Here is a 22,917-nt window from a genome sequence, read left to right as displayed (position 1 = left end):
AGAAGGGCCCGGAGGCGATCCTGCAACCTCCTCTCTGTGGGGCGACAGCTCTAACCACTGCCCCTGCCGTGCCAATGGGATTAGCACTTTATTACAGAAGTAAAAACAAAAATCTGTACTACCTTTTACATGTTTCCGACAAAGAAAAATGTCTTTAATTTGAGGAGGTGCAACATCGCAGCACTTTTCACAACCTTCAGAGTGAAACATTACTGGGTCCTGCATTAGGAGCAAAGTCCTGCATTTCATTCTGCACATATATGATGGTAAAAAATACCAATTTGCATCTTTGATTTTTATTTTTTTAATCAGAAGGGCATTAAAAAAGGTTTGCTTATATCTTTTACTAAAGAGTGATTTTTACCTGTGTTAGGGCACCACTGGTTTAATCTCCTTGGTGCAGGGGCGCCTCCAGAAGATTTTCAAAGGGGGCACTGATAATCTCAGGGTGGCTCATCAACACTAAATGCCATAACAGAATTCCAGGAGTTTTCTAACGTTGTTGTCATTAAATACAGGCGATTAGAACAATACTGCAGCATGGACCTCGGAGGACGCTGCAGGCTCCATGAAACAATGATTTAAACAGTTTACTGTAGTGTCAACACAGAAGAAAGAACTAAAACTAGTAAAATAAATCATTTTAATGAAGAATATGTGAGTGTGAGAAATGCATTATTATCGGAGGCTCATTAGTCTGCATATAAAACATCAGGGGGAAGCGGTTCGTCCGATCCTGATGACCTTCAGACTATTTTTCTGAAGGTTTTTCTACATAACGCAGGTGACTGCTGACTGCCACTGACAGCTGTTCACCTGACATATTATATGGGCACTTTAAAAGCTTTGAAGCATCGCTGTTGTCTTATTTTCTTAGCAAACACCCAAGGAGTTCCCTTCAGTCAAGATAGAGGGGTTAATTTCAGCCAAAAAGGGGCGGAGCCTGCACAGAGGTTAATTGGGTGTGCTGATCCACGCTTAAATTATCTATTTAATCTATTTATTTCCTGGTTAGGAGCGTCCACGGTTGTGTTGATTGGCTGAAATGGACTAAAAATAAACATCAAATGTTAAGAATGTACACATTTTATCACTCAGGTCTTTTTCTATTTCTTTAATTTCCTGCCCTTTTTGTTTGATAATTTATAGAAAGAGTGAAGCAAATAAAGAGAAATAATCCACTTACACCCTGTTCTGAAGCTGGACACGGGTCTAAGGTTTTTAGCCAGATGTTATTAAAAATTGCTAAATTTAATTAAAATGCGAGGTTTAGTTTCTGCAAATGGGGCCAAATGAAAAGGGATTATTTAGCTTAAACACTCATGCGAACAAAGAAAGCATTCTTTCTTCCTCACACACACACACACCTTCTCAAAGCCTCTTTCTGATTTCCTCTCTCCTCCCAGAGCCAAAATATCACCACCTTCGATTTCCTCGCTGAAAAACTGTTTAAACGTTTGCTTTTTTTCCAGGGCGCAGACAGATTTCAGCACGAAAAGGGAAAAATCGTCAAGCAAACAGATCTGCCGAGCAGAGCGAGGGGCCCGGCTGAGGGGCCCGGCTGAGGGGCCAGGCTCAGCTTTGTGTGTAAAGGAGACATTGGACAAGAAATGTGTAAACCAGCTCCGGGCCTCAGCTGTTTTCTGTCACTTTTTTTTCCCCCCTGCATAAAAATTCAGTATTTTTCCTGTCTCATGTCCATCTTCTCCATGACAAGTGTTGAGGTTACTCATAACCAGCCTGTACTGTAATTTCATTTTTTTTGTTTTTCCTTCTCTGACTGAAGGAACCATTTCTCTCAAGCCCGTATCGCTGAACTAAAGGTCAGATGTCTTTCTTAACTAAAGGCATCACTTCGGATGATTCTAATTGGAGAAAAAAATGTCTGGAAAAAAAAGACTCAGAAGGCTAACTGAGTCAAAGGCAAACCCCGCTCATCTTATTTGGATATGCTTTGTGATATTTGTTAGATTTCACCTTACAGCAACTCGGAAAAGTATTTATTCCCCTTGACAAACTTTCCCATATTTTGTCACATCACAACCACAAATTCAAAGTATCTTGCTGGGATTTTATGTCACAGACAACAAGGTACTGCTCAGTAGTGAAGTGGAAGGAAAATGATGGTTTTTATACATAAAAATCTGAAAATCGTGGCGTGAATTTGTATTCAGCCCTCTTTTGTCTGATACCTGTAACTAAAACCCAGAGCAACCAGTTTCCTGCAGGAGTCTCCTCATCAGTAAATTAGTCCAGCTGGGTGAAGTTTACCCTAAGTGTGAATCCAGCTGTCGTGTGGAGGCCTCCGAGGTTTGTCACTGAGCATCATGAAGACCAAGGAACACACCGGGCAGGTCAGGGATGGAGTTGTTCAAAGACGTTCAAAGCAGGGTTAGGTTATAAACCAATATCTAAAGCTTTGAACATCTCACAGAGCTCTGTTCATTGTGGGATAATGGAAGCAGAACAGCACAACCTACCGAGACATGGCCGACCGCCTAAACTGACAGGCTGGGGGAGGAGAGCATTAATCTGCAGAGGTCCTCAGGTCGGGACAACTATGAGACATTTACTAAATCTGGCTCCAGTTTGGAGTTTGTCAGAAACCATGTAGGGACTCAGCAGACCTGTACAGGTGCTCTGCTCAGGTGAGACCAAAACTGAATGTTTGGCCTAAATGCCTGAACGCACCACCCCCACTGTGAAACACGGTGACGGCGGCATCATGCTGAGGGGATGGTTTTCTGCAGCAGGGACAGGGAAGCTGCTCAGAGTTGGTGGAGATAAATATCAGGACAAACCTGAGAGACCTGAGACCTGAGGCGGAGGCTCACCTTCCAGCAGGACGATGGCACAAAAATTACAACCAGCTCTACAACGGAACGGTCCAGACTGAAGCAAAGTCATGTTAGGACTAATAAACAACTGAGAGTCTGTGGCAAGACTTTCAAATTGTTGTTCAAAGAAGCTCTCCATCCGATCTGACTGAAGTCCAGCTGTTTTGCAAAGAAGAATGGGCAAATATTGCAGCAAAATGGAGTTCTACAAAGCAAAAACAAAGGCACACCACACTTTTCTGACTTATTTGTAAAGATTGCATATTATTTTCATTCTGCTTCATGATTCTGCTCTGCTTTGTGTTGGTCTGTCACATCAACCCTCAGTAAGATCACCCGAAGCTCGTAGCTGTAACGCAGGGGTAGGCAACCCTGGTCCTCGGGGGCCACTATCCTGCATGTTTTACTTGTTTCTCTGCTCCAACACACCTGATTTGAATCAATGGGTGATTAACAGGCTTCTGCAGAACATGAAGAGGTGATTTAACCTCTGAATCAGGTGTGTTGGAGCAGGGAAACAAGGAAAACATGCAGGATAGTGGCTCTCCAAGACTAGGATTGACCACCCCTGCTGTAACATAACGCAAAAACCTAAAAAGGTTGTATGTCAGCTCTGCAGGGACACTCCCTCCTGACTCCGGCCGCCTTCTCATAGAGGTCTGACTCACCTCCTTCTCCCTCCTGCTCCCTTTTCCCTTCCCTCAGTTCTGACACTGAGTTGAAGATGTCCTGGACGTTCGCAGCCCTCCTGGCTCTCCTCACCGTGCTCCTTGCACTAAACCGTGAGTCTGACAAGGGAGAACTTCAACTCAGCGTTGTCTTATTTAGAAGCGGCGTCATTAGCTGTGTATTCCACCCCTCTGTGCAGCTTTGTGTTTTAATTTAGACTTCTCACATTCTGTCCTCAAACGCAGTGTCTCCAGAGGCCGAGTCTGCAGCTGTGCACAGTAGCAACAGACGTCCCCGAGGTGAGGAGAAACGGCAGCATTTCTTCTTTCCTCCTGTCATTTTTAAAAAATCCTCCTAATGTCGAGAACCTGCCTCTGCTGCAGGTCCACCGAGGAGGATCTTCATGAAAGAGGCCGAAGCCTCAGACTTCTTCAGGAGACGCAGCAAACGAGCCACAAAGTCTCCGGATGAGATCAGCGGTGAGTTCAGCTCAAGCTTGGACTGAGTGTGTGTGTGTGTGTGTGTGTGTGTGTGATCAGAAAGGCCAAATGTTGGCAGCAAAGGCCTCTTCATTCTTACCAATATTTATTTCTCTAGATGACACCAAAATATAAAAGTTGATCAGATAATATCAATGTTTGTTGCTCTTTATGGTTTTTTTTTTCACAGTAAATCAGTCTGATGAAATAAATAACTCTTATAAATTTTATGTGCCTATTTGAAGATTTTTTTTTAGGGTTGATTCATGCTTCAGCATCAACTATAATAAAAAAGGAGCTCCATGAAAGCTTTAGTGCTTCTTTAGGAAATCTGATTTGCTCTTTATAAAAAAAAAGAAAAAAGCAGCAACCTCAGGCATCATAGAGCAGAAGAACACCTACAGAATGTCAGATCGGTGGTTTAAAAGCCTCTTTTTTTTTTTTTTTTTTTCTTAAAGTAAAGTGCTGCAGATTTGTTTTTATTGCCCACTATCCCATTTCAAGGCAGCCTCTGCACCTTCTGAATCTGCTTTAATTCAGTCGGTTTAACAGATATTGAGCTAAAACTTGGTGTGGTAGTAGCTGAGAGTCATTCCCGACGCATGCTCTGAGCGTGACATCGCTATCAGATTTCACCTAATGTTAGATTTAAGGTTCGACCAAAGCAGCGGATCTCAGTCTAAAGCTCTGGCGTGCAGGGCGGCGGGCGACATGCATTCCTTGAATCTCTTCCTGTTTGTAGAACAATGATCCCCAGTGATGTTTCCAGCTGTCTGACTGGGTTTCTGCCGGTAGCAGCCAGCAGCTGCTTGGTGTTTTTCTGGATGCAGACTTGTTCCTCCACGGCGGCAGCAGCAGGAGCCACGGGGCAGCCTGGAGCCACAGCAGCGCACATCTGGCTCCTCCACAAACAGTCGCACACCACACAGGGTTTAAGGGAAAAAAAAAAAAGGATCTCATGCGAGTTAATGTGAGCTAAGGCCTCGTCCAGCTCCGCCGGTGGGAGAGGTGACGCCTGCTAGGCTGAAGTCAGGTTGTGTAACGCGCCGCCTCTTCTGTCAGAGGAGCGCTGAAACGAACACATCCAGAGAGGGAACACAGACGGGCGGGCGAGTGGGCGAGCGGCTGGGAGATGAAATGTGGAATGTGCAGAAACGCTGCCAGACGGGTCAGGAACACACACACACAGAAACAAACAGGAGGCCTGCTTCAAAAATCCTCACCTGCAGCAAAGTGAGAAAAACATCTCTCCTGCAGGTAGAAGCAGTTCACTAAGAAAATGACAGAAAAGCATGTTTGTTTGAAAAGGTGGGAGAGAATCAGCTCAGCTCTGAGCTTAAGCTTCGACAGAATCCAACCAGAGGAGAATAATTTGGGTTCAATTTGAGGGAAAACGTAATCAGACCAGCAGTCTGTGCAAAACTATCTATATATAGATGTATATAAGTAAAGAATGTGTGAAAGCTGAGTTTTCCTGGTTTTAGCTGCTTCTGTTCGGTTTGTGGCTGCAGCTACTTTCAGCCATTTTAACCATTCAGGTATAAAAAATGTTCAGCTCGTTCGGGACGTCACAGGTGTGACTTCGATTCATTGTAATTTGTGCACCTGGTTAAAATACTTCACGTTATTTAGTTTTTCCTCATAGAAACAAACGTTTTTAGCTTTTAGCTCCAGTTTTGCTCAGTTTAGCTTTGATCTGCTATTCAGCTAGTTTGGCCTTTGTTAGCTTTTGGTTACCGTTTTGCTAGTTTTAGCTTTTAGCTAAGATTCTGCTGGTTTAATCTTTTAACAACTAGTTCGCTTATTTAAGCTTCAAGCTTCTGTTTCACTAGTTTTAGGTTTTATGCTCATTTCAGTGGGTTTTCTTCTTATTTTAACTTTTGCATTTCAGTTTTAGCTTTTTCAGCAGAGTCAACTTTCACACTGCATTTTCTAAATATATGTTTTTGGAGTTATTATTATTAGTAGTAGTATTACCTCAGCCTGTATAATAGTTTGTAAACCTTGTTTAATCCTACAATTTACAGCTACATGACTTCAATTCCCAGCATGAGCTTCAGCTCCCAACACAGGCGCAAACCTGAGCCTGAGAAAAGGTCAAAGGTCATCACCTTCCTTTAGAGGCTGGATTTGCAGTCTCCAACTTCCCCTGTTCTGTTGCTGCAGCCAGAAGGAGCAATGAAAACTTACAAAAGCAACGCACATTAAGTTTTTCTTTTCCATTAAAGATATTTTTAAAATGATCGTAAATCATCACCACAGAGCAAACGTGAGAAGCAGCCAGGTGGTTGTTATCTGTGCTTGCAGCTGAGCAGAGGGCGGTTCTGGCTGCGGACGAACGGAGGAGGGAGTTTCACGAGGAGAAGAGGAACGAGTTCGAGAGCCACTCCGAGGAGGACCAAGACGGTACGTGAGCTCCGTACACGGTGCCGGTCCGCTGCAGGCCGGAGGCCGCTGGTTAAGCTCCTCCATTCGTCCCTGCAGAGCAAGACGAGAGGAGCAGGGCGAGCTCGGAGCAGTGGAGGGAGTTCCACTACGACGGAATGGATCCTCCCCACGAGGACAACCGGCCCTCCGTCTGAGCTGCAGGAGGTGACGGCCGCCAGGCCCTCCTCTTTGGGAAATGAGGTCGTGTTCAGCAGAACGTTGTAGCTTTTTACTCTTGCATTGTTGCTGTGAAAGCTAGAACTTCAAAATTCTTTCCATTGTTTCATAAAACTATGTCTCCTTACATAGAGAAGCATTAAAAAGGAGAATAAACTGGACTAAATATACATAAAAATATATATATTTGCCTTTTTTAGTGAGATGAAGCTTTGTATTTGTTGGTGAAACAATGAGGTGGATGGAAAATGCGAGAAATTGACTAAAATTCAACAATCACATATTTATTCTTCAATTTTGCTGGGCTTCTGTTTAACCCTGATGTTGGTCAATTTATCACAAAAACAATAAATTTTCCCAATCAGTAGATCTGTATCATTCCAGGACAAATAAAGCAATGCATAAAGACATTTCTGTATAAATTAGACCCTAAAATGTGACTGTTTTCTCACACAGGACTTAAAAAATAGGTGAAAAGAACCCAAATATACAAGTGAATAAGTAAACAAACGTCACATATGGTCATTTAGAAGCTGAGGGAAAATATCTGAAACACTTTATGCTGCAAATCTGCACCTGAACCGTTGAAGCTGTCAGTCCTGAGTAATAACCTGGGTGGGTTTGAGTCCGTTCCTCTGCAAAGAGGAAAATAAAACTTTTCTGGTGTTCTCAGATGAACCCGGCGGAACAAAGCGAACCGAATCGTAACACCACCACAGCCGTGTTTCACAGACTGATTACGGATCTTATTAGAGGTATTTTTAGTGTCATAACTCACCGAGGGCTCGGTCCAGTTCAAAAAGTATTTGCATTTTTACTGAACGGTTTTTGATTCAGATGAATGTGTCGGCGTTTACATCATTTTAGTCTGAGTCTTAGTCAACTTCGTGATTTTTGCTATTTTATAACAGGAGTATTGGCCCCGTGTGGACTAGCCGTTAGCTCGTCAGTCAGGTCAGAATTAATCTCCCTTTTTTATAAAACAGAGGCTGGTTAACAATCTGTCCGACAATCTGAACTATAGTTTAAATAACGCTCTTAGCATAACGTCCGCAGATGAAGCAGAAACTTTGAGATGTGCGTGAGTAAAATAAAAAAAAAAGAAGCGTTAGCAGCTTAAAACTTGGCTTATAACTCTCATAACATCTCCAGTTTAGAAAAGCCAGCAGGAATTAACTTAAATGCAATGTAAGACTAGTGGTGGTGCAAACATTTATAGAACAGGATTCACATAAATGGCTTTTTCTTTTTTTTTAAAGTGACATCTGAGTTATTTTAAGACAAACTCTACCCACTTTAGTTCTAACTAGCCATTCGCTCGTCAGTCTGGACAGAAATCAACTCTGTTTTCTCTGAACTGAGGTCATTCAAAGAGCTATCCACAGCAGGTGAGATATTAATTGTTGATATCCTCTCCACAGAACCTCACTTAATCTCTTTGATAAGCTCTTGTTACTGTAAATTCAAACCGTAACTTTTTCTTTTTAAAGAGCACACCTCCTGTAAGTTATCTGCAGCACATTTGTGCAAAAAATATGACGATTGCAAACCTAAAAGCTTCTTTATTCTTTGCTTTCCTTTTATTTTTGGGGAAAATAAAGACACCGAACCCAAGTCAATGTTGTAGAGTTTTGTATTTACAGCAAGTAGACGCACCACATTTTTTTCATATATATATATATTTTTTAAAACGATTGGATAGCACAGCCCCTGACGCAGGCCATGCACTGCAGGAGCGTTCCCTTTTTAGTTTAGCTTGTTTGTTTGTTTCCACATTCATGTCGAGAGGCTGAAGTAAAGAAGAAGAAGAACCACGGAGAGTTACGAAGACAGATCACCTCTCTTCTCTGTGTGAAAAGACAGAGAGAGAGAGAGACGGAGGAAAAGAAAAACAAAAAGTGTCTTTCTGCTAAATTCAACAGGCTGGTATGAAAAGCACAGTGATTCAACACCGAGTGGCTGAGCTGTTCTCAGAGTGGAAGCAGAGATACGTCATCGGTTCAGCTGTACACCGTCCACCCCGACTCGAGCGCCGCCCAGAACGCCCGCTCGGCTCACCCTTCAGCGTTTCCGAAGTCCACTCGGGAGCTTTCAGGAAGGGTCAAACGTAGTGTCGGTGGGTTTTAAAAAAGGAAGTCGGCAGCTCTCCTTGTGGCACATTGGATCGATCACACAGAGGCGCTCCTGTTCCCATCCCCGCAGATCCCTGAGAACTGGGCATGAAGCAACGACCCGCAGCGCCCTCCTGTGGTCGAAGAGGACTTCACAGTCACATTGTTTTTAATTTAAAAAACAAACAACTCTTCAATTAAAACAGCAAAAGTAACGACTATTAAGATACTACACCCTTATATGACAATACGATAGGTTTTCAGTCCGGCCTTATTAAACATTTACACATTTCTCTCCAAGTGGAATTCTTACAAAAGTCAGCATATATTATAAGAAAATAAATATTCCAATAGATAAGTGCGACGCACCACTTCGTGACCACAGTCGTGACGGACACCTGTTTGTATTTAACGTCCACACACTGAAAAAGCAAAGAGAACAACACAGACAGTCGTACTGTTGGAAGTTATGACGCCGCGCAGCGAAATACCACAGCAGATCGACACGAGCTGCCCGAGTGCAGATGATGGCACGGTTTAGTTACCACAGCTTGAAGCTTCTTCTTCTTCTTTGTTTTTTTTTTTGTTTTTTTTCCACTTGCATTACATGACTCCACGGTTCCAGGCAGGATATTTACACAAGGCGAACAGCGGGGCGTCCCATCGCGGTCAAAGCTGACAGAAAGCTGCGGCGAAGAGTTCGCCCCGTCGGCGCGGCACTCTTGATCACCTCTCGGAGAACCATCAGCTCCACAGGAAGTTCAGGGGAGCTTCGCCCCCCTCTCTGTGCTTCCAGGTCTGAATGACGGCAGGAAGGGAAGCGGCGCGCTGAGCCAGGGCTCCTCAAATTCCTCCCGGATTTGGCAGAAAACAGACGGGAGGCGGCGGGATAGGAAAACTGGGCGACCATGTTGAATCACGAGGCCTGGGGGTGGATTTTACTTCATTTCTTTTTTTAACCCCCACCCCCACCAACCTGGACTTAAAGCTCCGTGGTCTCCCAGCTGACCTCCCGCGGAACCTGGCGTCATTTAGTCCCAGTGTGGATGACCGTGACGGTGGAGGGTCTGGGCCGAGGGGGCTCAGCCGCCGCCGGTGGGTCCTCCGGTGGGGCGGGACCGTCAGAGTCCTGATTGTGCTTCTTAGCAGCAGATTTCAGAGGAGCTATGGGGGGACCTGCGAAACAAAATACAGCTTCAGAACTGGGTTAAATACAAACAACTGGGAAAAAAAACAAAAACAGTAATAATTATTGTCAATGAATCATTTAAAGCAGCGGTCCCCAATCTTTTTAGCTCCACGGACCGGTTCATTATCAGACAGTATTTTCACGGACCGGCCTTTAAAGGTGTGGTGGATAAATACAACAAACTAAAATGATACAACCGGCATGAAAACGGGAGTATTTTTAAAAACATAATAAACTTAAATCCAACATGTCCTCGCAGCTTTGTTAGCTGTGTTATTAACATGAATAACAGCCTCTCCTCCCCCTGATGTTCTCTGGTCAATATGTCGATGTTTAAACTTTAAAATAAGATCCACTACAAATAAAAAGTGCACAAAGAATACATCTCACCATAACGCTGACTCAGTGGGAGCCCTGAGTCTGTTTCTCAGTAAAGAGACGGTCCCATCTAGGGCTTCCAGAGACGTTTGGTTTTTACTTGTTTTGCTGCTCGTGCGTTTGTTTTAAGCGGTAACGGATCACATGACCTAGATAAGCGTTCTGACACGCATCAAGAGGGAGTCAAAGATGGATGGAGTGGAGAGAATCCGGTCAGTTTTTCAAAATAAATGTCTTTCAGACTTAAAAAATAAATAAAATAAAAAAACGGAAATACTGTAAGTTAATTATTCCTTCTGTCTGGCCCGGTACCAAATGACCCATGGACCAGTACCGGCCCGCGGCCCGGGGGTTGGGGACCTCTGCTTTAAAGACCAAAACCCACAATGTGCTGCATTTTAAACTGTAAATGAGCCTTATTATTTTTACCCTCATAGCAGTAAATGCTGCAACAATCAAAAACAATTATGTTATTACCTGCTGCTATGAAAGATGTGGAATGCCTGTCTGTCTGTTAGCAAAATATCTCATGAACTGCCTGAGGGATTTTAATGAAGCTCTCAGAAATCATTCGATGTACATTTACAACTGATTAACTTTTCAAGATGGCCACAGCAGCTTGAAAACGTTAGCGAACACTAAAAAGAAGCCAACAGATCGCATGGCATGTCTTCACTAAAAGCAGCGTCACGCAAGGCGGCGGGCGACATGCAACCCTCGAATCAACGCTGGTTTTTGATTAGAACTTGTTTTGTTTTTTTCTGACAGTTTAAACTTCTAAACACTGTCAAAGCCGACGAGCTGGAATCACGAGAGTTTTGTTCGTTAATAAAAACAGAACAGGCGTTAAATGGAAGCGGCGTTCCTGTAAGGAATGCATGTCACCCGTTTTTAAACAACGTTACTGCGTGTGTTAGGGATGCCTCTCAGCTGCTAGCATATTTACTTTTAGTTATTTACCTATAAAACAGACTCAGTTAAAGCCGTTGTCGCTAAACTTGGTTAGCTAAGATGAAATTTCTCCACTGACTCAGGAACAGCTGCATCCATGAACACAGTTAAAACTCGACAAAACAAATAAGAAAAACAATTAAAATTAAAAGAAAATGCCGTCATCTTCTCTGGACCTCTTCAGACACTGAGCTGAAGCGAAAAAAACTATTTGCGTTCTGATTTTATGGACTCAAGATTTATCAGTTTTCCTTTTTTTTGTGGGAAACTTAACTGCTGCACCCGTCAGTAGTTAAATCAGGAGTTAGAAATCTGCTCCTGTGAGTGTTTCGTGATTAGATGACTGCGTTACACTGGTTGGAGTCGGCCGTGTGAAGAGTCACTCACAGTCCTTCAGGGAGAGCGGGGCGCAGTCCACGGACTGGCTCTTGGCCGGAGCGCGGCTCGGAGGGCTCGGCACGGAGTTGGTGCTGCTTCCGAAGCTGGTGCCCAGCTGCAGGCGCCTCATGTGGCGGATCACGGCCGTGGCGTTGAACGCTTGCTGTTCAGGGACAAACCGGCAGGGGTTAGGGCCGAGCGGCTTCCTGCGGGAAATGAAAGCAGAGACGCCGAGCGCTCACCCTCCACTTGCTTTTGGCGAAGTTCTTCCTCATCTGCCGGCTGACGGATTCGTGTATGTTCTTGCAGAGGGCCGTGTCTCCAGCGATCCTGGGTTTTACAAAAAAAAAAAAGAAGTCACACTGACACATACCAAAACAGCACACCGGAGTGATTTATATTTATCCATGCCATGCCCGAGGAATCATCCTCATGCTGTTTTCAGATTTGCTCCCTTCATTTATTTTTACTTGGCTCCAACACTTTTGATCGATGGGCTGCTGTTTCTGGCACATTCATCATAATATCTCTTTGTCAACGAAAGCCATTTCTCTTCATTATGACGTCTGTCGCCGCCGCCGCCGCCACGTATCAGAGCGACCGCCTGCCCACGACCCAAAATGCCCATTACCGCCTGAACAGACTTATTGCCACCTTGAGCTGGAGGTGTCAGCCCACGCCGGGCCGGCCTCATTAGCGCTGACGCGGGCCCGGGAAGACATCTGAATTGTTCATTAGAGCCCCCGAATTCTTCAAGGATCCTTCAGGAGATAAGCCACTAATTGGCAGCCATTTATTCGGCGGCTCTCGCGCCCTGCAGAGGTGGGCTCGTGGCTCGCAGCCATGGCGACAGATGACAGTGGGAGGACGAGCGCTCCGTGACAAACGCGAGAGCCTGGCAAAAAAACAAAAAACCCCTGCGTCACGCCGCTGTGTAACCGCGGCACCCGGTGCGCGTTCCCCCTTGATTGCGCGGCTGCGGCGTGGCCGTGGCGGCAAGGTTTCTGCTCACCAGGGGTGCTCCAGAGCCTGATCGCACGTGAATCTCTTCTCGGGGTCCTTCTCCATTAAGCAGCTGATGAAGTCTTTGGCTGCGGAGGGAAATGGGGAAAAAATGTCAAGAGCAAATCCAGCTGAGGGCACACTGTTCACTTTCCAGCACTCAGAGGCGTACGTGTTTTTGTTTAACGCTCTACTTTACGTGTCCTGCAGCCCTGCGGGACAGACGGTTCCAGAAGGGAACAAAGCAGTTTGGCAGCAAATATAGAAATATAATATTCTAAGTGTGGACGACTGGTTAATGTCTTCTTTTAGGTTTCTTTTTGAGACGAAACAAAGAAATATTGCACAACTTGTGTTGAAATGGAGACTTCTAAACTGGAAAAAACTGAAAGATGTGTTTAAACAGATCTGTTAAAACGAGCGTCAGCCAGTAATCTAAAATAAACAGAGAGAAACAAGTAAAACACTGACGAACACAGTCTGCTGCTGAGCAACAGCTCAGGGAGACAAAGTGCAACCCCGAATCCAAAGAAGTCGGGTCGTTGTGTTAAATGTAAAATAAAAAAAACAGAATGCAACGATTTACAGATCTCATGAAGCCATGTTTGATTCACAGTGGAACATAGTAAACACGTCAAATGTTTAAACTAAACAGTTTTAGAAAAAAATAAAAAGAAGGTAATTTTGAATTTTATGGCTGCAACATATCTCAAAAGTTGGGGAAGAAAAGCTGCCTCTCTGTTGGTATGGGGGTGCATTAATGCCTCTGATGAGCAGCTGACACATCTGGAAACATCAGTAATGCACAGAAGTATATACAGGTTTTAGAACCATATTTGCTCCCATCTAGACGTCTTCTCCAGTAAAGGTCTTACACATTTCAGGAAGACGATCCTAAACCTCCTGCATCCATTCCAGCAGCACGGCTTCATACAGAAGAGTCCAGGAGCTGAACTGAGCCGCCTGCAGACCAGACCTCTCACTTTGTTGAACCACAAAACAACAAATCCATCAAAGTCCATCAAAGGACTGTAGAGCAGCTGGAATCCTCCTTCAGACCAGAACGGGACAACATTCCCTCCAAAACCTGCATCAGCTGCTTTCCTCAGATGTTTACAGACAGATGTTAGGAGAAGAGAGGATGCTTCAGAGTCACGCTTCTTAAATCTGTTGCTGCCATCAAATTCTAAATGACCTTATATTTCCTAAAAACTGTACATTTAGTTTAAACATTCACGTTCACTGTGTTCTACTGTGAATAAAATATGAGTTTATGAGATTTATTTACATTTTATACAACATCCCAGTTTTTATTTGGAACTGAACTTGTATTAATTAGTTATCACAATAAATTTCTCTTACCAAAAATACTTCCAACCACCTCTCTTAAAATATGATTTCTTTTTAAAAATAAGACACTGTTTACAGAAATGTTTGATCTGTAATATCCTCTCATATATCAGAGTGTTTTCAGATTGGAAGCAGACTGTAAAAGATTTTGCTACCAGAGTGGACAAGAGGACACGGAGCCAAGGCGGCGTTGGCTCATTTCGAACACTATTTGAAAAGTGAATATGTTGCCGAATGTGTTTTCAGCTTCCACGGCTGCCAAATCTCCGTTCATTCATGCCGATTCGAGACAAACAAGAGCTTCAGCTGAGAGTCTGAGTGACACACGGAGTAAAATTCACATCTCTTTCAATCCCAGGACTTGGTGATGGTGGAAAAGCCTCTTTTCCAGGAAGACAGAAACAATAAAAAGAAGCAGGATGGAACTAAACATTGGGTTAAACAAGAACAAGAATGGGTTTTATTAACTTCAGCTGCCAACTAGAAGCTACAGAAGAAAATTGTTGTTTCTATAGAATATTTTTTCTTATCTCATGGGGATTAGGGACAGGATTTTCTTTATCAAATATCTTCATGACTGCACCTGTGTTGGAACTGGAGTGGATCGTTTGGCTTTTGAGACACTTTTTTCCCCCCACAAATCTTGTGTTGTAGCGCTCCGTGACTCACAACTGCTGACTCACAGATGATCTTTATACCAAAACTGACAACAATCAGAGAAAGATTGTCTAAAATCATATAGCAAGAGTTTTAAACTCAGTGATGAATTCATTAATCGGGAAGTGAAATCGTGTCTGCGGTCTTTTCAGGTAATAAAGATACATTTGGTACCAAAAGTAGAAGTCGGCTTTTCCCAGATTGTGACATTTTTGACCCCACAGGGTGTAATAAATCTGTCTAATTTATACAAAGGAATATTGTGAAGATGCAATGGTGCACAAAAAAACAATAGAGATTAAATAAAAATCTTCACCAAAACTGGATCTCAGTGTGTCTCTGTGTTGGTGCAGACATTCAAATGAAACGTTAAGCAGCACTTAGAGGAAAACACGTCCGTATTTATGGAAATAACCGCCGGGGCAAGAAGCATGTGACTGTCCAAGACCGGCGCCTCCTGAGAGCTGGCGGCGTCCGCGTCTCCGAGGGAGAACGTGAGGAAGTTTAGCGACCCGATGCCCTCACAAGGAAAGGACGGCCATGACAGGAGCAGGATTATCAAATCCCTGACATGATCACATCTACAAATAAATTGTCCAAAGAACCAAAAAAAAAAAAAAAAAAAAACCAAACAAACAAAAAAAACCTTGTTGGTGTTAAAAAGCCTTTGTGTTTCTTGTGCCTCCTCTGTTAAAACCCGCGGCTCACCATCCGTCTCTTCCCGCCTGTCACTTCTGTGCCCGATGCGTTTGTGCCGGGCGGTCACATTTGGACTGTGAAGCCGCGCAGCAGAGATCCGCCGCGTTCTGACACTGTGAAAGAGCGTAAATTGCTCACACCTGCTGCCGGCGCACAATTAGTGCCGTTCTGCTTTCCAAATCGGACGCAGGGACAAAAACGGATAGAGGCTGCTGCTGAAAAGCTAATTATGGAGCGGACAGCACGCAACCTGCACTCTTAGGGAATTTGCCCGCAAATGCGGTGTGCAGTCATATTGTAGTAATAGGTTGCCATGGCGACTGTGCCCCGCTGGACTTTAGGTCCCCTCAGTAATTTATTTTTGCCACTTTCGGAGCTCAAAAACACAGGTTTTAGATGCGGCGTCCACAGATTTGCGGAACCTAATGATCCGCGGAGTGTATATATTTTTTCTAAATTATTTCAACACCGCATTAAAAAACAAAACACACAGACTCAGACACACCCTGTCACGGCTCACCAGAGTCCGATATGTCGTCCCAATACGGTGCGTCGAACTCGTAGTCTGCTTTGAGGATCTGCTCGAACAGCTTGGAATCGTTCTCGTCATAGAAAGGAGGGTAACCACAAAGCCTGGAGAGGACGAAGCAGAACAATTACGTAAGCCTGTGCGAAAGTCTTTGCCCTGCAGATGGTAGGAAGTCTCGAAAATCTGAAAGGATTTGCTGCGATCTAATCTCATTTACTGGGCAGTTTGATTTTTTTTCTTTTTTTTTTCCACTAAATTGTGCAACAGGAGACAGCTCAGAGGGATTATCAGGAACAATAACAGTGGCAAAAAAAATAAAATAAAAAAAAACCGGCACAACAACAACCCACTTCCACAGGATAGATGGGACAAAATGGGCATGTCAAACCCACGTGGGCAACATGAAGCTATGACGTGCGTTTAGGCTCTCATCAGACTCTATAAAAAGTTCTTCATGTGAGCACATCAGGGAAAAAAAACACATCTTTAAATTCACAGCACATAATGAGTGGATAATGACACCAGGGATTTTCCCTTTGAGAACAATTGACTCCACTTTGCTTAATTAGGCTGGCAGCTTTATGCAACGCTTTGTATCGAGAGGCCCACAGGCTGCGTTCGACGGGAGCGGCAGATGTGGGGATCCCTCGAGCCGCCGGCAGCTTGACCCAGCGGTGAGTTACTAATGAATGGCTGTTCCACGGGTCGCCGCCTTGCCGTGGCGGTGAAGCTCGTGCGCTCCGATGAACCCGAGAGCCGTGCCGCCTGGAGCTTTGCCCCTGGTAGGCTTCCACACTAGGCGGTGAGGTTCCAGGCAAAGTGCGACCTCAACGGCGGAGCTGGGGGAGGATAACAGTAAATCACAACGGCTGTGATGGCAGATGAAGGTGGTCCCCAATCGTCATGGATTCCATGTGTCTCTCTGCCAAGCACCGTACGGTGACTGCGGGGCGCATCAGTCTCCACACGTTAAACAATGTCACGGGCAGGCGGACCCACCCTGGCATTAAAGTCTCCGAGCAGGACTAGCATGTCCTCCTTGGGGACTTCGGTCAAAGGTCACGGAAGCGCTAACTACAGTGACCATTTGACTGCTTGCAAGTGTCAGACGTACGGTCCAGAAGAATCCTGATGATTTTTCTGTTTACTCTTCTTCCCTCGCTCAGTCATCAGGTCAGATTTTTTTTTTGGATTTGTAAGATTTCAGTCTTAAAATTGTTTTTTTTTTTTTTAAAGCTGTTTTTCCTTAAAAGGAAAGCTAGGCTATTTAGAAATGGAAAGATCGTTAACGATTATTATCTTACCTGTTGCAGATAGCTCTCTGAATGCCCTCATAGTGGAAAAACACTGAGTTAAATTGAAATTAATGAGCGGCTAGTCTGAAAGAAGCCAAAACCAGATGGTGGTATTTCACTGGGTGGTAACCAGCGATCTTTGGTGCATTTTGAACCGCCGGTTTCTGTGTGCACGGCTTGCAAAACTGCTCCCTTGGTCATGCGCGGTATTCTGTTGCCCACATCTTACCCACTTTGGTCACCATGTACCCACTGCTCTTGAGATGGGTTGGAGACACCCACGGCACCACTCAGGTGAGTTAGAGGCGCCCGCAAAGACTCTGTGACTACATCGAGATAAAACTCGGTGCACAAATTGTTGCGTGTACAAAAATCAGGCAACAGAAGCACACTTCAGAACCATCACAAACGTTGCAGAACATTCAGGGGACATTTCGGAGACTCCCTCACGGATGCCGTTTGCCATCTTGTAACAAACAAAGTGAAATATGACCTCAGGAGATTTTTCTGCCATCTTAAAACTCCAACCTCCAAAGTACTGTAGCGGATTGTGCAAACGATGGTTCATAAAACGTTTACATGCATACAATATTACAATATTCCTGCTGGAGGTGTTCCATTCTGCACCGGAAGTGCTACAGCTAACTTCTGCTGCCACTTTTTGCACTTGCAAGAAACCCCTACCATTCTATGTAAATAATCACGTCAGGTGAAAGTGGCGGCATTGTAAAGGTTTATAAATAAGGATTCTTATGAGCTGATATCACATTTTTGAGACTGGAGTATTTTTCAGGATGTCAGGAATCCACAGTTTGGTCTTGGCTGACTAGCCTTTAGCTCATCAATCTGGTCAGAGTTAAACTCTCAAAAAAGCTCCATGACAGGTTATTGTTACTGTTCATAACCCTGTAGCTTAAACTTCAACTTTGCTCCTTTTTCTTTGTTAAAAGCTCTTTTATCTCTCTGAGGTTTTCCTGTGGGTTTCCACCTGAATAAAAAGTTAGATTTTCAGATAAACCGAGCCGACGGGGCTCAGGTTCGGCTGATGAGTACTCACAGAATATAAGCGATGACACCGATGGACCAGCAGTCCACTGCTTTACTGTACGGCTTCTGAGCCAAAACCTCCGGAGCTGCAACGATACAGATTGTTGCTGATTAAAAAAGGGCTAATATTCACATTCCAAACAGTGCTTTTGGTCAACCTTTTCATTATAATTTAAAAGCTGGAGAGGAACGTGAACATCAGTTAAAACGCATAAAAGACGTGGTTAACCTGCAGTGACTGCTTTTAACTGGGTTGTGTTTCCTTTTACCACAGCGTACAATTATTTCCACAAATGCCAGAGCTCAGAGGGCACCCCTCACCCACGTATCCGGGAGTCCCGCAGGCCGTGGCCATCACACCCCCCGTGCCCTCCATCTTCGACAGGCCAAAGTCACTGATCATGATCTTGGAGTCGTCGTCGGAGCTGAAGTAAAGCAGGTTTTCGGGCTGAGAATAAAACAAGATGCAGACAGGAAAAAAAAAAAAAAAGGTCAGCCCCGGGTTTCTGAACATATATATATATTTTTGTGTGTGTGTTAAATCATCCAGGCAGTAAAGCTGTCAGACAGAGTGTTTGTCTCTTTCACAGTTTGCAGGGGAGGAAAACCCCCTGACATTAACCCTCCGTGGGCGATCATCAGCACGTGTGACAGCGCTCAAACAGAACGACACCCAGGGACTTCCCCTCTCAGGCACACGGAAGCGCGCGGGGGAAACACGCACGTTTAAATCCAAATATGAAAGGCTGACGCACCTTCAGGTCTCGGTGCACGATGGCCATGGAGTGCAGATAGTTGACCGCATCCAGAACTTGCCGGATGAGGCGGCTGGCGTCCATCTCCGTGTAGAAGCCCTTCTCTACGATCCGGTCGAACAGCTCGCCTCCGGACACGCTGTTAGCACAGACAGACGGCGACAGGAGACAGGTTTATACAATCTGAAATTTAAAAAAAAGAAAAAACATTCATCTGTGAAGCACCTTCCAAAGGAGGTCACAGTGACGGGACAGGAGCGAGAAGGAGACGGCTGTCACACAAGCAAAAATAAAAAAATAAGGACCTCGTCATGTTTAAGTTTATTACACCCACCATTTCTTTCACGTGGTATAATGTAATACTTCCACGTTCCTCATTTTATTTATAAAAACATATTAATCGGACATATTTAAATGTGAGTATTTTTGCTACATTGTATTAAGTATGTACATAGTAATAAGGTGAAGATATTTTGGAATATTGTAAAAAAAATTTTTAAAAAGATGAAATTTTATTTAATTTTTGCTTGGAGGAAGTGAAATACTTCCAAAATCATCAGCTACTAAAAGAACTGGAGATAAATACATGATTCAACATGTATAACTCATCCAGAATTTAATTAAAAGTACGGTTCTTTGCAGAAACATGAATCGCCCCCAATTTGAGTGCCAAAGTTTTAAACCGATCTTATCAAACTATGCAGTGATGGTGGAGTTTATGTTACATGAAACCATTTTTACAGTAGAGATGCTATAAAGTCAAACTGGAATCATCTCCTGCGCAGTCCCTGAGTGACTCTATCGGGACAGTGGCTTCGCTGCCTTCGTAGGGTGTCATGAAGGGGGGAGGGGACAGGTTGTCCGCGACGGAGAGCAGCTTCTTCGGTGGCCTCACCAACTTGAACGAGGATCTTTTTCAGCTTTTTTTTCCAACGGGTTTATCGAGGCTGCTGCCATCCCTGGCACTGAATATCTATTTATCTTTTTATATGTTTATCTAAATAAATATCTGATTATTACTACAAGTTAACCTTCAGTCAGGGGACAAAATAAACCACATTGTTTGTGACTCAGCAGGCTTGAATTCATATGTGTTTAAATAAAACTCTATAAAGCAGACTTTTTCCATATGTTATAGCAGTGTTCTTTACATCGTATGAGCAATAGTTAAATTAAAGATACCTGAATAAGAATCTATGGCAAAAAACTGCATCCTTTGCTGCTCATATCATCCGTTTTTTTAATTGTTCTGACCTGCAACCATCTGTATTTGTATCTCATGTAATCTTAAAATATGTATACCACCAAAAAGTTGCAATTTTTCAAGAAATTGTTGCTTTTTGCTTCATTTAATGATCAGTGTCACAAAATCATCCAAATATTGTTTTATTTTTCCTCCCAATAGGTGTAATTTTTCTTTATAACACTATAAACGTATGCAGTGTTTGGCGTGAAGCTCCAGGTGTTTTCAACCCGTTTAAACTGCAATTAGAAACGGCAAAAGGGAGAAAAAACAAGCGGCTCATTAAGGTTTAGCGTCGAGTTTTAAATGCGCGCCCGCCTCGCTTCACGAGAGCGACCGGTGTTCGGGATTCGACAAAAGGGAGACTTCGAGGCGACATCAAGCACCTTTCAGAGAGGAAGGAAAAGCAGCAGATAGTCGCCGGCTAAATTGCAGGCGCGCGAGTCACAAACCGAAATCACGACGCGGCAAGGCCGAAGGTCACGTCGACGCGTGCTTTGTGTGAAAGAAGGGGGGGGGGGGCGGACCGGTGGCGAGGAAATTCGCTGCTAAACGAGCTCCTTCACCTTCACCCGCAGAGAGAGGAATCCTTCTTTAAACGAGACATTTGATCACTTGAACAACAGGTGGGAAAACAAACTCAAAACGAGCTGCAGATTAAATTATAACCCCCCCCCCAATACATAAAATAAACTAAACTGCCCGCAGTAAAAAGAAAATCCAAACTCTGGCTTTATTATAGCACATTAAGTCTTGTTTAAATCTATGAATCTGAGGTGTAAAAAGAGGAAGTTTATGGTTTTCAGGAGCGTGTTTTGGACCAGACACAAACTGATATTAACATAAAAACACCACAAGGAAACATTTCCTCATTGTGAGCACACACACCCGTTTTTTTCACTTCCTAAAGCTTCTCCTCGGTTTGATTCTAATGACTCCTTATTTTTACTCCCTACTAGAAGAGTTCAGTAAGATTTCCCCCCTCGTTTCCTTTAACCCTTTGAAAACCACGGGGATCTCGATGTATTTCAAACTATTACCGTAACTCCTCGCTGCCATCTCAGAAATGTTCGATCTGCATTTTTCAAGAACTTAGAAAAAGAAAGTTGAAGAAAATTCAACTCCGTTTTTGTCCTTTTTCTTCTTATGACACACAGTTTTAGGTATTTAATTACACAAGAATGGTAAATACTTGAGATTTTAAAAGTTGTACGGGAATAAAGGTGTAAATTATTTACACACAGGGCATTTTTTGACACAATTATTGACAAAAATAAACAAGAAAGACCAGGCGTTTTAATAAATATATCAATAATTATGGTGCTGAAAGGGTTAAGCTGCTTGTCCTGTTTCCAGTTTTTATTTTACCTAAAATAAACTGCTGACAAATGTGACAGTGGCGATGATATTGATGCGTGGAAAATGTCTCTTTCCTGACAAAGGGTTGCGTATAAAATGGAAATATTCCTCTTTATTCGTCAGTTTCAGCATCATCGGTCGAAATGATGATTTATTCCCCCCTTTTTAAAAGCACCGGCGCCTTCGAGGACGTTCCGGACAGTCGCCCCTGGCTCGGGACACGAGGCGTTACTGGAAAATGACGGGCGAAACGGGAGGCCGGCGGCTGACCCGACTTGATGTACTTACAGCTGCATTATGAGGTACAGGTGATTGGAGCTCTCGTAGATGTCCTCCAGAGCCACGATATTCTCGTGCTTTATCCTGGAAGGGGGGGGGCGAGGGATAAGAAAATTCACTTCGCTTCAGCAAGATGGAACAAAACAAACAAAACTAGAGAAACTGCATTTTAGCGGGAATGCTGAAGTTTGCCGAAGGAGCTCAAGCTGAAATGCTCGAACTAAAAGTAGCAGCACAGTAGCTAAAAGCTAAAAGTAGCATACTAAAGCGAAAATAAAGCAAGTATGCTGAAGCAGATTTCAAAGAAAACAATATTTTTGAGGGAATTCAAGAGATCTTAATGCATTTCTATAGAGAAGATATTTTTAAATAGAGTTAAATTCAAAATAAAAAACTAAAGTAATAGCTCAGGTCTCCTGAGTGAGCTTAACGATCTGATATATGACTGGCTAAAATAACACAAAGAGTTAGTTCGTGTACAAAAAACATACAGAAAAATAATTAAAGAAAAATAAAGATCCAGCGTTGCTTGACGTCGCTGCGTTTTATGTCAGAGTGTAAAACTACGATCAAGTTCTGATGAAACCTTATAAATGATGGGGCGTGATACTACAAGATGAGGAGCACAGTGTGTGAATGACTCTCAGCTACTACCACATCAAGCTTTAGCTCAGTATCTGTGCATTAGTCAAACTTAAGAGCCATTTTTGTGTTGGTGAACATCAGTTCTCCGTGTTGGCCATCTTGAATTATGTCGAGTCCAGGATGAGTTGTAGACGTTGACGGGCAAAAACAGTACCGTTGTTTTGCCTTCAGAAGCCAGCAACATGAAGGTAAGGTAACATGCAGGCTGATAAAGGGTCTTGAAAAGGGCTGCTGTTTGAAAAGAGAACGGCAGAAGTGGAGGAGGAGGAGGAGGTGGAAGAGAAAGAAGAGGAGGAGGAGGAGGTCTCAAAGGAATAAACAACCTTCACAACTTCTCTTCTCTCTAAGTCTGGAATGAAAATGAGGTTGCAGTCTGAGGAGTGTCAGAAGCAAGCTAAAAGAATATATATATATATATATATATATATATATATATATATATATATATATATAAATAAAGA

The 22,917-nt window shown here is 43.5% G+C and overlaps 2 protein-coding genes across 3 annotated transcripts in view; one reads left to right on the top strand and one right to left on the bottom strand.

Moving 5' to 3' along the window:
- Positions 1 to 3,364: 3,364 nt before the first annotated feature.
- Positions 3,365 to 8,163, top strand: ucmab (upper zone of growth plate and cartilage matrix associated b). The gene is made up of 5 exons (XM_017406162.2): positions 3,365 to 3,619; positions 3,752 to 3,805; positions 3,890 to 3,985; positions 6,293 to 6,391; positions 6,470 to 8,163. Exons 1-5 carry the CDS (start codon positions 3,562 to 3,564, stop codon positions 6,565 to 6,567), a joined length of 405 nt encoding a protein of 134 aa, XP_017261651.1. The 5' UTR covers positions 3,365 to 3,561; the 3' UTR covers positions 6,568 to 8,163.
- A 1,071-nt stretch (positions 8,164 to 9,234) lies between these two features.
- Positions 9,235 to 22,917, bottom strand: part of camk1db (calcium/calmodulin-dependent protein kinase 1Db) — a 28,220-nt gene continuing 14,537 nt past the window's right edge. For both annotated transcript variants that reach the window (XM_017406161.3, XM_025003536.2), the window contains exons 3-11: positions 21,821 to 21,895; positions 18,931 to 19,069; positions 18,497 to 18,623; positions 18,186 to 18,261; positions 15,825 to 15,937; positions 12,609 to 12,687; positions 11,839 to 11,926; positions 11,606 to 11,759; positions 9,235 to 9,876 (exon numbers count right to left, since the gene is read on the bottom strand). In XM_017406161.3, the coding sequence (XP_017261650.1) occupies positions 9,728 to 9,876; positions 11,606 to 11,759; positions 11,839 to 11,926; positions 12,609 to 12,687; positions 15,825 to 15,937; positions 18,186 to 18,261; positions 18,497 to 18,623; positions 18,931 to 19,069; positions 21,821 to 21,895 (1,000 nt within the window). In that variant the 3' untranslated portion in view covers positions 9,235 to 9,727. The remainder of the gene's footprint in view (positions 9,877 to 11,605; positions 11,760 to 11,838; positions 11,927 to 12,608; positions 12,688 to 15,824; positions 15,938 to 18,185; positions 18,262 to 18,496; positions 18,624 to 18,930; positions 19,070 to 21,820; positions 21,896 to 22,917) is intronic.

This window comes from Kryptolebias marmoratus, linkage group LG11 (assembly GCF_001649575.2).
Source record: "Kryptolebias marmoratus isolate JLee-2015 linkage group LG11, ASM164957v2, whole genome shotgun sequence".
Taxonomy (NCBI): Eukaryota; Metazoa; Chordata; class Actinopteri; order Cyprinodontiformes; family Rivulidae; genus Kryptolebias; species Kryptolebias marmoratus.
The sequence above is the reverse complement of the archived record's forward strand: the minus strand, read 5'-3'. Positions and strand labels throughout refer to the sequence as shown.